The 13,851-nt window shown below is 31.2% G+C and overlaps 1 protein-coding gene across 1 annotated transcript; it reads right to left on the bottom strand.

Moving 5' to 3' along the window:
• Window positions 1–1,181: 1,181 nt before the first annotated feature.
• Window positions 1,182–3,462, bottom strand: LOC112737602 (putative cyclin-D6-1). The gene is made up of 6 exons (XM_025787569.3): window positions 2,944–3,462; window positions 2,777–2,857; window positions 2,563–2,658; window positions 2,277–2,487; window positions 2,069–2,199; window positions 1,182–1,687 (listed from the first exon to the last, which is right to left on the bottom strand). The coding sequence occupies exons 1-6, from the start codon at window positions 3,121–3,123 to the stop codon at window positions 1,379–1,381; spliced, it is 1,008 nt and encodes a 335-aa protein (XP_025643354.1). The 5' UTR covers window positions 3,124–3,462; the 3' UTR covers window positions 1,182–1,378.
• Window positions 3,463–13,851: the final 10,389 nt, after the last annotated feature.

Below are 13,851 nucleotides of genomic sequence, written 5' to 3' on the forward strand. Positions count from 1 at the left end.
ACCGCCATCTTCTTGATAATGATGTTATTGTTATTTAATTTTTTTTTCTCATCATCCTCTTTTATTATATTATCATCACACTCATCGTCTTCATCTTCTTCTCCTATAAATATTCAGAAAACTAGAGTACAGAAATTTTGATACACAACCAATAAAATACGCACAATACATAAATTTTGATGTGCAGCACAAAATTTTTTGGAAGACTATATATCCCAAACATTACTCACCTAACTAACAAAATATATTCGCAGCAAAAACTTGTATGTTATGTATAAAAATTTATGTGTTATGTGCAAAAGTTTGTGTGCTATATGCGAAATTGTATACTATATCTAGGGGTATTGAAAAAAATCAGTTTAACCAATTTCTTTAGTATAAATGATTAAAAGTCTTGTGTCACACAATATACTCATAAATATTTTTGAGAAGGAAGATAATAAACAAAAAATATTTGTATCAAAGCGTAAAAAATAAAGATAAAATAAAAAAACTAAAAAAAAAAGATAAATGATGATAAATAAATAAAAAAAAGTTGAGAGAGAGGGAGAGGAGAGGAGGATGAGAAAATGGAGAAAAAGAGAAAAGGAGAGAGGGGATAGATGTTAAATTTGATTTTTTTTTTTAATATGTTAAAAACTAGTTTTAGCATATAAACTAGTTTAGATTTGGATCCTCTAAATTTTGGATTTTATTTTAGAGAATAAAGTGTAATTTCTCACTTTATTTTATAAATGGAACCAAGAGAAAATATGAGAGAGAAAATATAAGAGAAAAAATATTCAAGGATAAAAGATTATAATTTTCTCTCTCTAAGTGAAATCTAAAATTTAAAAGATCCAAATTCAACTAATTTAAATTGGTTTTATTTTTATGGATGGATTGATTTATTCTAGTGAACTACATTATTAAATTAGTTTAAAATCAGTTTTTACGTGAAAAAATTGGAACATAAATACCCTTAACTATATCGATAAATGTTATGTGCAAAATTTAGTATGCTATACTTCGAAAAATTATTGTGTTATACTTTGAAATTTATGTGCTTTTCAACAAAATTTTGTATGCTAAAAAAATGTGAAAAATGCAAGGCGCGCTCTAATTAAGCTCTAGTGGAGCACTTATATACGCATGTTATTTTGAGAATATCTTTTATTGTTAATGGGCTACCTTAACTAAACTTAGTTGTTAAAAAGAGTTGTAGATATAACATCATTACTTTTGATTCTCATTTTGGTTTCACAAATTGGAAGATAAAAGATCTCTCTTAATCTCTTATCTATTACTAAATAGGCCTAATGACATAGTCGCTTTCGGTTGGACCAAAGAGAGGTTTTAATTAAATGTTATCCTGTGTCCAGTACTTTCTTCTTCATCATCAGCATTGTGCCATCCGAGAAACATGGACCGTTTGATTGTTGTTATTATTATTCATCTTCCTTCTCTTGTTGATGATGAAATCCTTCTTCTCTTGCAAGGCTTCTTCTTCATCATCATCTACTACTATGGCGATTCCTCCATTATTATCGGTTTTCTCACTTTCTGAGCTCAGTGAAAACTTATGGTCTAAGTCTAACACATTCACTGGTGTTCCTGAACTTGAAACTTCATTGATCACACACTCCTCTTCTTCCATCTCCATTCCTACCACTTCTTGTATCACATTATAGCATTTCACCATGTTTTCCTACACCATAGCATCATTTCATTATTATTATTCATGTATACAATAAAGTTTTGACATATTTTAAGAGTTTATCAGTCTAAAATTGTTTTATATTTTCAACTAGTCAAATTCAATTACAATGGCTAATTAAGTGATTGAGGATAATTGATTTTGTATATGGGCAAAAGTTTTATACTTTTAGTCGGAAAATTTTCAATTATACCTGAAATACCGGTGTTTCAGTGATTTTAAGAGTTGATCATATACATTTTATAATCTAGATCAATGATAAAAACCACGAAAATTCCTAATATAGTTGAATCTCTTGCTATACTTTAAGTCATGTAAATCACTTGCTATTTGAATTTTCATAATAATGATGGTAAAGGATGAGAGATGTACTTTATTTACATATAAACAATTGGATATTGCTGCTGAGAAGCTTTGGTATTGAAAAGGAAAGAGTTCATGAGAAGCACAAAGAAGTGCTGATGCGGCAATTATAGATGGCTTGAATTCCAAAAGCTTTATCTCTGCATTATCATACCATAAGATGCAATCATTATTATTTAAACTACCATCAAATGAAGTCATAAATTAAATATGATACCTCCTTGTGACTTGAATATAATTTCAGCCACTCTTTTCTTGAGAACCTGTTCCATTGGGTCTTTGACACATATTAAAGTAATAAAGAAAGTTAAGAAGGAGAAAGGGGTAATGGACCGCATTCTCCATTCTAATGCTCCCAAGATGAGTCCTTCCATTCTTTGCATTGTTTGTGTCTCAAAAATGATGCCACCATCATTAATGAGAAGGGCCTGTTAATAAAATCATCACAAGTTTCAATGAATATATCACAAGAACAAAACAAAGTTAATTAAATTAGAATATACCTGAGTATCAATGGCAGAGTACCCTGGCTTTATCATCTTGGATGCTAAAGAAATGCAAGAAATTGCAAGCAGCCTAAGGGCCCATGCCTTTTGTTTCTGTTAGATCTTAAGGAATTAGAATCTATCTTATTCTTCTATATTCAAAAATAAAAAAAAAATATGAAAACATAAGATCATAGGATCATCCAAATAATAAGAAATTTGGTTCCTTTACCAGTATCCCATGGTTGGACAAGAACCGGTCCAGATAGTTGATAGAAAGGTAAGAAACAAGTGGATCCAAACTGCAAGAAAACTGAAAAAGAAAAACTAAAATAATTAAAAAGGGAAGCAACCCAAGATTGGATGAGTTTAAAAATGTGATCTTTTCACAAAAGGGACCTTGGAGATTAGAGAAATGAGTTCCCTTCTAACAGAGATGTTAAAGTTTGAAGCTTTGAGAGAGTGAAAGTAAGTGTGAGATGGAGTGTGTTGAGATTCAATGTGGAATAGTGAAGCAACAGCATCCCATTGAAGAAGAGCATGAGAGTTGTCTAGAGGATTTTCAAGGTCAAACTCCATGGATATGAGTGCTTGTTTGTGGTCCAAGAAGGAAGCAAGGTCTTCTCAATAGGTAAATAGTAGTAGTTCAAGCATTGTTCAATGAGTACTGAGAAGAGAGAGAGGTTGGTTTTGGTGTTTAAAGTAAAGTTGGTGAGAGAGAGAGAGAGAGGGAGAGAGGAATTTTCTGGTTTTTTATTTTTTTTTTCAAATGAATAAAAGAAAAAAGCTTTGCAGTCTTCTTCTGTGTAGCTAGTTGCTTGGCTCTTATTAGCGTTGCTTCATTCTATGTATCTCTCTCTCTCTCTCTCTCTGATTGGTATATTAAATTTTGGGGAAATGGAAGGGTTGTTGGTCCCCTTTGGTTGCATGAGGCGATGGTTTAATAACTGAACCAGAGTTGTTAGATCCTCAAGGCCCAGCTCAATTTGTTTTTTGAAAGTTCACAACCATTCTAATAAAGTGCTTCTCAAGTTTTAAATTTGAGTGTATGTAGAGTAAAATTATTCTAAATTTTACTTTAAAATGGAGATGGTTAATGAGATGAGATCAATCTCATTTTAGAAAGACTATTTCACTTTGATGAATAAACAATTAATTATTTTTTATTTATTTTGGTATTTTTTAATTCGATAAAATAAGGATTACTCTATTATGTATTAAAAATTTATTTAACGATTTATTTATTAATGAGATATTATATGTACAAAATAAAATTTAAATCTTTGATAACAAGTGAGCTAACTACTCACTCAAGTTAACTAATTAAATTTTGACATCTTATATAAAATTTTAAATGAATTAAAATCAAATATTAAAATTATTAATTTCACATTTATTCTTAAATCACTATTTATTTATAACTTGTGATTTTCACAAGGATTAAGATCATTTAAAGTGAAAAGATTTATAAAGTAAAAAAATAAGTATATAATCAACAACTGAATTAAGATAGTAAGACTCATATGAATAATGCTATACATTAAAATCTTTTTATAAATTAAGTCCAACCAAGTTAAACAATAAGACTTGAAATAATGTTAACCATAACTAATTTTTGTTATGTTAGACCAATTTGATTAGACTTGATTAACAAAAAGACTTGAATGTGTAGTATTACTCGATTCACATATGATAGAAATTACAAATTCAACTATAGTTAATTTTTTATTTTATTACTTTACTAATTTTTTTTATTTGAAAGATCTAAATTCATTCCACAAGAATCAAAATCTTCTAAAATAAAGAAATTTATAAAATGAGAAAGTAAATATTATATTTAGTCACCGTTAAATTAATTAAGATATTTTAGTATCATATTCAAGTATTGAATTTGAATTTGCGTTTCTCTGTTGATTAACAATTGATATTATATATTAAAAGGAAAAAAGTTTAAGTTGAATTTGATCCGATATCTATGTGATATTATGTACTTATTGAATCTATTTACCCCCCCCCCCCCTTTCTTTTTCTTTTTCTTTTTCTTCGGTATTGATTGTGCCCTTAAGTAGCTTACTTGTGCTTAATGGCATGCCTCGCTCTGATTAAGATGCGTGTACATCAGTACATGATTGGTCATGACATAAAATGGGAAATGCTACTTACTATTAAAATGGAGCCACTATTCAATAATTCAAATAACCTTACATTAAAAAAATACTAGAAAACCAAATTGGGTTGATCTAATAAGTAATTTATTAATTTGCTTAAATAAGTGTTGGGAGTTTAAATTTCATCTTGTGTATACAGTAACCTATTGGCAATGACAAATCCTTAAATAGCACTCAGTACTGCGATGGATTAATTCTTAGTCTGTCGAATTATAAAAATACTGTGAGAAACAAAAAAAAAATACTATGGATATCAAGATTTGAGTGAATAGTGCTGCAATTTCTTTTTAGAATTTAATATAAGAACGTTTAGGTGACTAACAATTTAAAATAAGAGATAAATTATTGATATGCATAATAAACTATGTCATATATAATGATGAGACTGAAATTGGTGGAGATATTGCCTTAGGCACGCATGCATGCACCCAAGACCAATTCAATGTCACCGTAATTGATGAGTGATCGATGCAGTGAACCAGCATTTCAATGCATAGTAAGAATATATAATGATTAATGAGGCATGATGTTCTTAGCACAAACCCATAAGTGGGATTAGGTTTCTTTGTGTTTAATTAATAATATCCCGGTATATTTATTCATCTCAGTTAATTAGATGGCTCGCTACAAACATTAAAATAACCTTTTTCATGTTTATATCTAGGTCAAAGGTTTGTGTCCTTAATTATATTGATCAATAAATAAATATATTGGAATTCAAGAGACTGCCAAATAATATTAGGACAAAATTAAATCATATATCGATATTCGGTACTTACCACTTGCATTCTACATTGCCATCATCATCTGAAATCATAAGCCTAATGACATAGATTTCAATTCCATATTAGTGGTTCGATCGACTTTATTGAACGACTTGAAAGTAATTAGAGAAAGATAACAATGTGACTTGGACTAAATAAATTACATACAATTTTTTTTGTATGTTCCAAACTTATTGATGAATATAATAAAAAAAAATCATCCGATAAGTGTTATAAACGAGTGATGATTTTATGCATTTAACATTGTCACAAATAATTTAGCAACGATATATTACTAACGATTATCTAAAATTGCTCATCAATCAATTCATTGGTAATGTTCAAATCAGTAATGTTTTTTAAACCGTCATAAAAATATTTAGCGGCACTTAAAACCGTCACTAGACAATAAAAATAATTACTGCAAAAATACTGTTTTTTGTATTAATCCAGTTTATTAGATTTGTGTAACAAATATTTACTCTTAGGTATAAATTGATCGTTTATATCCAAACATTTGAAAAAGTTTCCAATAATAACTCTTTGGTGCACCGATTTAGAACAACCCCATCCTACAATAAGCTATAGAAGCATGTGCTATATAAGTCCAAATTAATTACCTTTGGAATAAACAATGTTTTCATGTATGTTGAGGGTATGCAATATGATATTTAGGGGTTACCTACTTGCATGCATAAAAAAGCATAGACTTAGACCTAAGTAATAATGTGTGATACAAAAAGCAGGACATATGCATATATAAGGTATACATTAAAATCCATCATCATCAATGCATGTCTTCAAACACAAACGTGTGTGGGAGCTGGTAAAGACGAAATTAAAGATAGTAGCTAGGCAAAACATTAAAAGAGGTCACGGTTCTTATACTAGGTATATGAATGGACTTACATATTAAAAGGGTCATAAATAAATATATAGTTGGGCGAGTTACTATAAACTATATTTAGAGCTAGAGCTAGTGCACTGTATAGTGTGGAACAAGTTCCGTTACAGCTAGGCAAACTTTAAATTGCATAAACCTTAATTTAACTCCAAACATGGGACCATCAATCCTTCATACGTGGAGCAGTGTCCAGTAACCTACTTCTTCCATGGATATATAACACGTACATCTCACTTTATGATGTACTTATTATTTTTGGTAGTCACTTTATGAAGGACTTGATATTAGTACATGCCAAATTTTTTAACAATTTATATAGTCTACGATTAACTTTAAGTGTGTGTATGTATATAATGCTAAAAATTTTTATTTAGATAAAATGGATAATAATAATAATAATAATAATAATTTTTTTTTTGTTATAAAAACTCAAATAACATGTCATTAAATCATTTATATCAAATGTTTAAACTATTAATTATTATTATTTTTCTTTTTAATTTGAGGAAGGAGAAACTATTAATTAAGTCAATACGAGACACCGATTTAGTTTTGTTCTGCTGTTATGTTTCTGAAATTCATGTATGTAATCGCATATGAGTAAATCTCCATAGTGATCCTCGAGATTGACGTTGTGCACTAAAATCGTCTCTAAGATTTTAATTGCACTAATTACGTCTTTGAGATTGAAAAAATTGTACCATAGCAGTCATTGACCCGTTTTCCGTTAACGATGTGTTGACATGGCTTGATGACGTGGACATTTGGTGACACGTGTCACCTCATGATTTGGCCAGGTGTAACGGTATGATGACGTGTCGATTAACGACACGTTGCATGCTGACATGGATGAGTATGCCACGTGTTACAATACTATTTTGCCACGTGTCAGATTATGCCACGTGTTACAATGCTATTTGTCCACGTGTCATCCACTATGTTGTCGTTACATGTGTACCAAATTAGTCCCTTACTTTGCATCAAATGACTCATTTTAGTGCCTGAAATTGAATGATGTGCACCAAATTAGTCCCTTCATCAGTTTTTTCTCATTTTTTTATAAATTTAAAATTCTCATTATATATTTGAATACACTAATTTTAATTTTATCTTTTCACAAGTTATTTAAATACAAATATTTTATTAAAAGAATTATGTGACATATTGATATTGATTTAATAAAGAGTGTAAGTTAAGAGTATAATAATATTCCTTAATACAATTTTTTTAATATTTAACACTTTAATAAATTTTTTAGGAATACTTGATAAGGCACTTATTAACTAATATAAATTCATTATTCCCATCCATTTTAAGAATATCCGATTTCCCATATAATTAACTTCTCACTAAATTATAGATAGATTTATACTGTCGATTATAATAATTCATTTTATCTATAACTTTAGTTAGGCGACTTTTTCATATATTACACTATTAATCAATATAAGTACTTATTGTAATGTAACCATGACTTGAACAGTATTAAAATAGATACAAATAAACACAAGAGACAATAATAAATTTTTGGTTTTAGTTAACATGTACTCTAATGATACAAGTTAATATTATTAATTAAAAAATTTATTATAAAATATATATAATAAAAAATATAATTAAAATTAGTATATAAAAAAATATTGAAAATTTTAAATTTATAAAAAAAAATGAGAAAAAACTGATGAAGGGATTAATTTGGTGCACGATATTCAATTTCAAAGACTAAAATGAGTCATTTGATGCAAAGTAAGGGGACCAATTTGGTGCACATGTAATGATGACATAATGGATGACACGTGGACAAATAGCATTGTGATACGTGACATACTCATCCACGTCAGCATGCCACGTATCGTTGACCGACACGTCATCATACCGTTACACGTGGCCAAATCATGAGGTGACACGTGTCACCAAATGTCCACGTCATCAAGCCACGTCATCACGTCGTTAATGAAAAACGGGTCAAGGACTACTATGGTGCAATTTTTCCAATCTCAAAGACGTAATTGGTGTAATTAAAATTTCAAAAACAATTTTAGTGCATGGCGTCAATCTCAGAGACTATTATGAAAATTTACTCAATCGCATGTGTTCTCAATAACTACCTCATCAATGGTCACTGCACATACCACTAATAATGGGTCTTCTTTTTCACCCTTCCCGGGGATTATTGTGCTCCATTCCTTTGGAAAAATTTTGTATATGATATTGTATATGTTTGAGATATAATTATTTATATATTTTTTTATTAATTTAAATTTTTAAAATAAATAATTTATATTATATATGACAGGTCAAGTAATTTCTTGGTATTGTTGTTACACGACTTGATTCTTTTCCACTCAATTCTGTTGGTGAAATTTTTTTTCCATTGACATATAGGTGATAATTAATCCTATTTGAAAAACACTATTATGGGGAGAGGATGTTAACATAAATTTCCCTGCCATGATAGATATAGCCATATAGGTGACAATCTTTATTGTATTTTTGTTAAGAAAGCATGTTTTTTTTATGGTCTATTATATATACTAATGGTCTTAACTATGGTTCTGAAAATAGTAATGCGCAATCGATTCAATTAGGTTAATTGGAAATCATCCGCTTCACCAATTCGATCAAATAAAAAAATTGATTGCAAAAATCAATAAAAAATGATAAAATTGGTAAAAAAATTGTGAATAAGTTAAACCAGTTTGAATTTTTATTAAAAATTAATTTTTTAAGAAATTCATTTTTTAATATATATTATATAAAAATATATTATATTATTTTATTATATTTAATTTAATAAAAGTTTAACTTCAGTTGAACTTTTAAAATTTTGAATCTTTAACTTTGTTGATTCAATAACCAATAATCTAATTTTGAAAATTTTGGTTTTAATCATTTACTATGTATTTTATTAGTCTATTTAATTTTCAATAAAACAAGGTTTTAGAAGATTTAGAAAATGGAGTTGAATATATGACCTTCTTTAATTTTAAATTATTAAGCTTTTAAATAAAGAACTTTAAACTTGATTTCTGTTGATCTGCGTAGCGGATAAATCAAGAGACAATTTTATTTTGTCTCATAAAAAACAAAAGACAGAACTAAAGCATAGAAGAAAAAAAAGATGACACAGTCATATATTCTGGTTCAGTTGCCTTGTGCAATGCAATCTACATCCAGTCTCCACCACAACATTGGTGAAATTTTCATTATAATCCAAGTATTACATACAGTCATACACCAATTCCCTATAACTCAACTTAATTCTATCTGGACACACAAGTTTCAACATAAATTTGACTTGACTATGCTAATACCTAGACTCACCACAGTAAGTGCTTCTCCAACTTAGTAAGGAATACTTCTCAGGTACATGACACAAGATAAAAAATACAATAAAAAGAAATCTAAAATCACTTTTGACTTTTTTCTCAAGTGTTTCTCTCAACCTTTTTTTACTCTTATGGCTTTTTTTCAATGCCTCTCTTTCTTGTTTTTTACCTCTCAAAGAAAACTAAGAACGATATACATTGAAACTGAAATACAAAACAGTAAACATGAAGGAGATTGATGAATCACAGCTTTAACTCTATGCACTGAACCTAGCTTCTGAACTCATAACTTTGTTCTTCATCTTGGCGGAATGCTCCCTTTAGTGTAGGTGCAATGTTTTCAAGACTTCGAATTTTGTTGTGAGATTTTTTACTCTTCTCTCAATTCGGGTTCTCTCTTCTTGAGTTTTAATGAGATTCAGCTTTTTTTTGATACCTTAGTGAGAGTCACATTTAGAGTTTCTTTAGAGTCAACTTCTTGAATTTTGGACTTTTAAAATTTATCATTTCTCTTTTTTCAATCAACCCCTAAAATTAGGAATTTTAAATTTGGTCGTTTGTTTGACCGAAAAGTGTAGAACAACACAAATTTATTTGCTCAGTGATAATCTAAAATTTACATCCTTGAGAGTGTGTTTTGGTCTCAAGTAACCATTTAAACCTTTGATTTACAACCGTAAAAATCAACCACCATTTTTTTTAATTTTTCCAAAAATAGCGTTGTAGAGAATAAAAGAAGAAGTGAATATATACCCCTAAATTAGGATTATATCCTATAATTTGAGGCCAAATCAGACTAAAGATTCTCTCTAGATCTTGGGCTGCCAAAGATTATAAATACTAGGAATAATGCCTCCTAAACTATCTTTCTAATCTTTTTGTATCTTTTAAATCTCAAATTAACTTGATTATTGCACTTTTTGCAGGTACTCACCCATCTCTCTCAAAGATGATGGCTGACTGATGACTCTCTTTCTCAACCTCCTTTTTGATATTGTGAGTAATTCTAGACTAAAACATCTCTCATATATAATTTCCCTAGTTTGTTTCAAATCGTTATTATTTTTCATTTCCTTTATTTGTGCTTGTTGTAACAGAGTAAATTTTGGGGTCCCCCACTTTTGTTCCTTGTTATTGATCTCATAAATTAAAACTTGGGTAAAAAGTGTCGGGAAAGTGAGTATCAAATGATTTATGTCCCTCACACAACCCTAAAGTGCAAAAGACTATATGATATCTCGAGCCAATAGCCATTGCTAAGCGAAAAAATGGCACAACCTAGCTATACGTACTACGGTTCTCAAATTAATCAAGCAAGCAACTAGTACATTTATAATAATCCAATTCATTTAATACTTTGCAATATCACTTTTGTGGCGGCCAGAAACTGAAGTCTTTCTTATATAATTTCACTAGTAATAATATACATATATGCCCAGAGATGGAAAAAATGACAATTTTATTCCTTGGTTGATTGAGCACATGGTCAAGTTGAGATGCGTTGAAACATCTCTGCCACCACAAAATAATAAAGATAAATGGATTTCAATTGGCCGTAGTTGCAAATTGGGACAGTCAACTATTATCCGTGACTTCTGATCTTTAATAATCATCCATGGAAGGAAAACTCCTGTCTCATAAATAAAATATACATTTGAAATTTTAGTGTATATATATATATATCAATGTAATATTTAAATTATAAAGATCCTGTATTGTTAGAGATATCATATTCATTTATTTATCTTTTTTTATCAATTTAATTTAAAAATAATTTTATTGTTGGAAATAAACAGTACAAATTCATCATGTATCAAATAATTTATTATTATTATATTAAAATATTAATATTATTAATCAACTCGTTGACTGATGGACATCTGATCTAAATTGAAAAATTTTTTGTAACTCTTTGCACACTATAAATTTTTTTTTTCAAGAATTAGGCTCACATGCCTTTCTGTGTGTAGAGGTAAAGGAATAAAATTCTTGTGCTAATTTTTTCATCTCTTTCCTCTACTTTTGACATACATATATATAGTATGAGATTTGTTATTGAGTTTAAATTTAAATCTCAATTCAAATTTAAATAATATCTTGTGGTTTCAAATTTGAATCCTTCAAATCTTATGAATCATATCATAACAATTTAAAACAAAATCAATTAAGATCTCATCCAAACTTAGAATTCAAATTTAAAAATAGAATAACTAATTATTCTCAAATCTCATTTAATATTCTCAATTATCATACTATTATTATATTCTTGGTGCTAGCAAAGAATATAATAATATTTTATTTGAATTAATATAATTATTTATTTGATCAAATCAAAATAATAATTAAATAATTCTACAGCAAATATTAGAACACTCGTTAGTGGGTGACCCTATAGGTTCAAAATATTAAATGGGTAGTAAATTAGTCATACTAAATTTACTAATCAAGGTTGGCATCTAGCAACACTCCTTAACGATCCGATAGTATGAAGTAATATATTTTTATTAAAAACCCGAGAAGAACAAAGTTCATCTTTTCCGCTCTTGGTTAACTCTTAGAGTATGGTTACTTGTCAAACTCATTTTTTCATTCATTCAATCTCCTTGGCCAAGATCTTATTCATCTCAGTCATTATAATTGTATAGTTCAAACTCTTTATCGAGAGTTAACAGATTTTTTATTGACTAATCATTAATTTTTTTTCTACAAGTATTTAAATCATACCCAATATCCATTCAACTAGCATCCTAGGACATTAGGTGTCCGAAATCAAAGTGTTCGGTAAGTCGATTACCGATCGGTTCCGGTGAAGATCCTGAGAGATGATAGGGGCTCGTCAGGTCGTGGACTGCCGGTCAGGGGTGTACGAGGTCCCGAGTACTTCGTGTGGGAAAAAGGGGGGGGGGTGCCACCTGCAAAGACACTCCGCGCCCTTGTCAGTAAATGTGCAGGCGAAAAGGGTGATGTGGTATGTGACGTACCTCGGGGGAAGAGCCAATCCTCCCCTTATATATTGTCAGAGGTGGGCCCTGTGAAGGTAGGCCCACTATTCCCGAGACGTTTTCTTCACAGCCATGGATGAGCTGTCACGGACGCGTGTCCGGGTCGGGTGGAGCTCGGGTCGGCCCAAACCAGCAGAGGGTTTGGGCCAGGCCGTAATAGTGCCCCTACGCGCCAGTGGTAGTCGTGAGGACTATTGGCGGCGCGTTTTTTATTTCTCCACACGTTGTCGCCAGATCGGCCGCCCGTGGGGGGGGGGGACGTGCCCCCTGCGCGCGTGTCTTTTGGTTACTGAGGTAACCGTTCATCGCTTCGTTCTCCGTGCTGAGCATTGAATGCTCATAATGGGTTGGGAAACCCCATGCGCAAAGACTATTTTGCCCCCAGTCTTTCGCGCTTCCTGGGAGGCAGTTTTAAAAATAGTTAGCCTCCCCTTTTTTTCACTTTTTACGCTTTCGTCTCTTCCATTCCTTTGCTGTCTCCTTCCTCTTCCTTTGGGAATTTCAGCGTGTTGTTGCAGTTTTCTTTGAGCATCTTCCTCTCATTCCTCCAGCTTCAACAAATTCAGGTAATCCTCTGGCTCCTCTCTTTTCTGCTCTGTTTATTGTGTGTTTGTTGTATTTGCTTAGTGTCCTTGTTGTTATGTGGCCTTTCGATGCTAGGTAGATATGTTAGGGGAGGGGTACCATTCCAGGGTAGGTTTTTAGATGACTTGTGGAATAGATGTAGCTTTGGCCATGCTTGATCTTAACTGTTGAGTGGGGTAAACATGGTTTTTGGGTTTTATCCGGGCTCCCGACCTCATAGACTAATGGAGTGGTACCCCTACTGTAGGTATGCCTCGCGTCGTCTCCCGGAGTTCTACCTCGGGTGCAAACTACGACCCCTACGCCTGGGTGACCTTAGACATAAAGGACTCGCCTAACCAGATGGATCTGGAAGAGCTGACAGAATTCCGGCAAGCCGGGTACTTATGTGGGGGGACAGACGAGGAGACCAACTATGAGACCTTCATTCCTGCCCCCAACGAGCGGTTGTACGAGATCAACCTCCGTTCTCCCCGGGTTGCCGACTGGATCTGGTTTTACAAGGCCATGTTCACCCAGGTCGGCGTTCGCCTACCCTTCTCTGACTTTCAAATG

This window comes from Arachis hypogaea, chromosome 13 (genome assembly GCF_003086295.3).
Source record: "Arachis hypogaea cultivar Tifrunner chromosome 13, arahy.Tifrunner.gnm2.J5K5, whole genome shotgun sequence".
Lineage (NCBI taxonomy): Eukaryota > Viridiplantae > Streptophyta > Magnoliopsida > Fabales > Fabaceae > Arachis > Arachis hypogaea.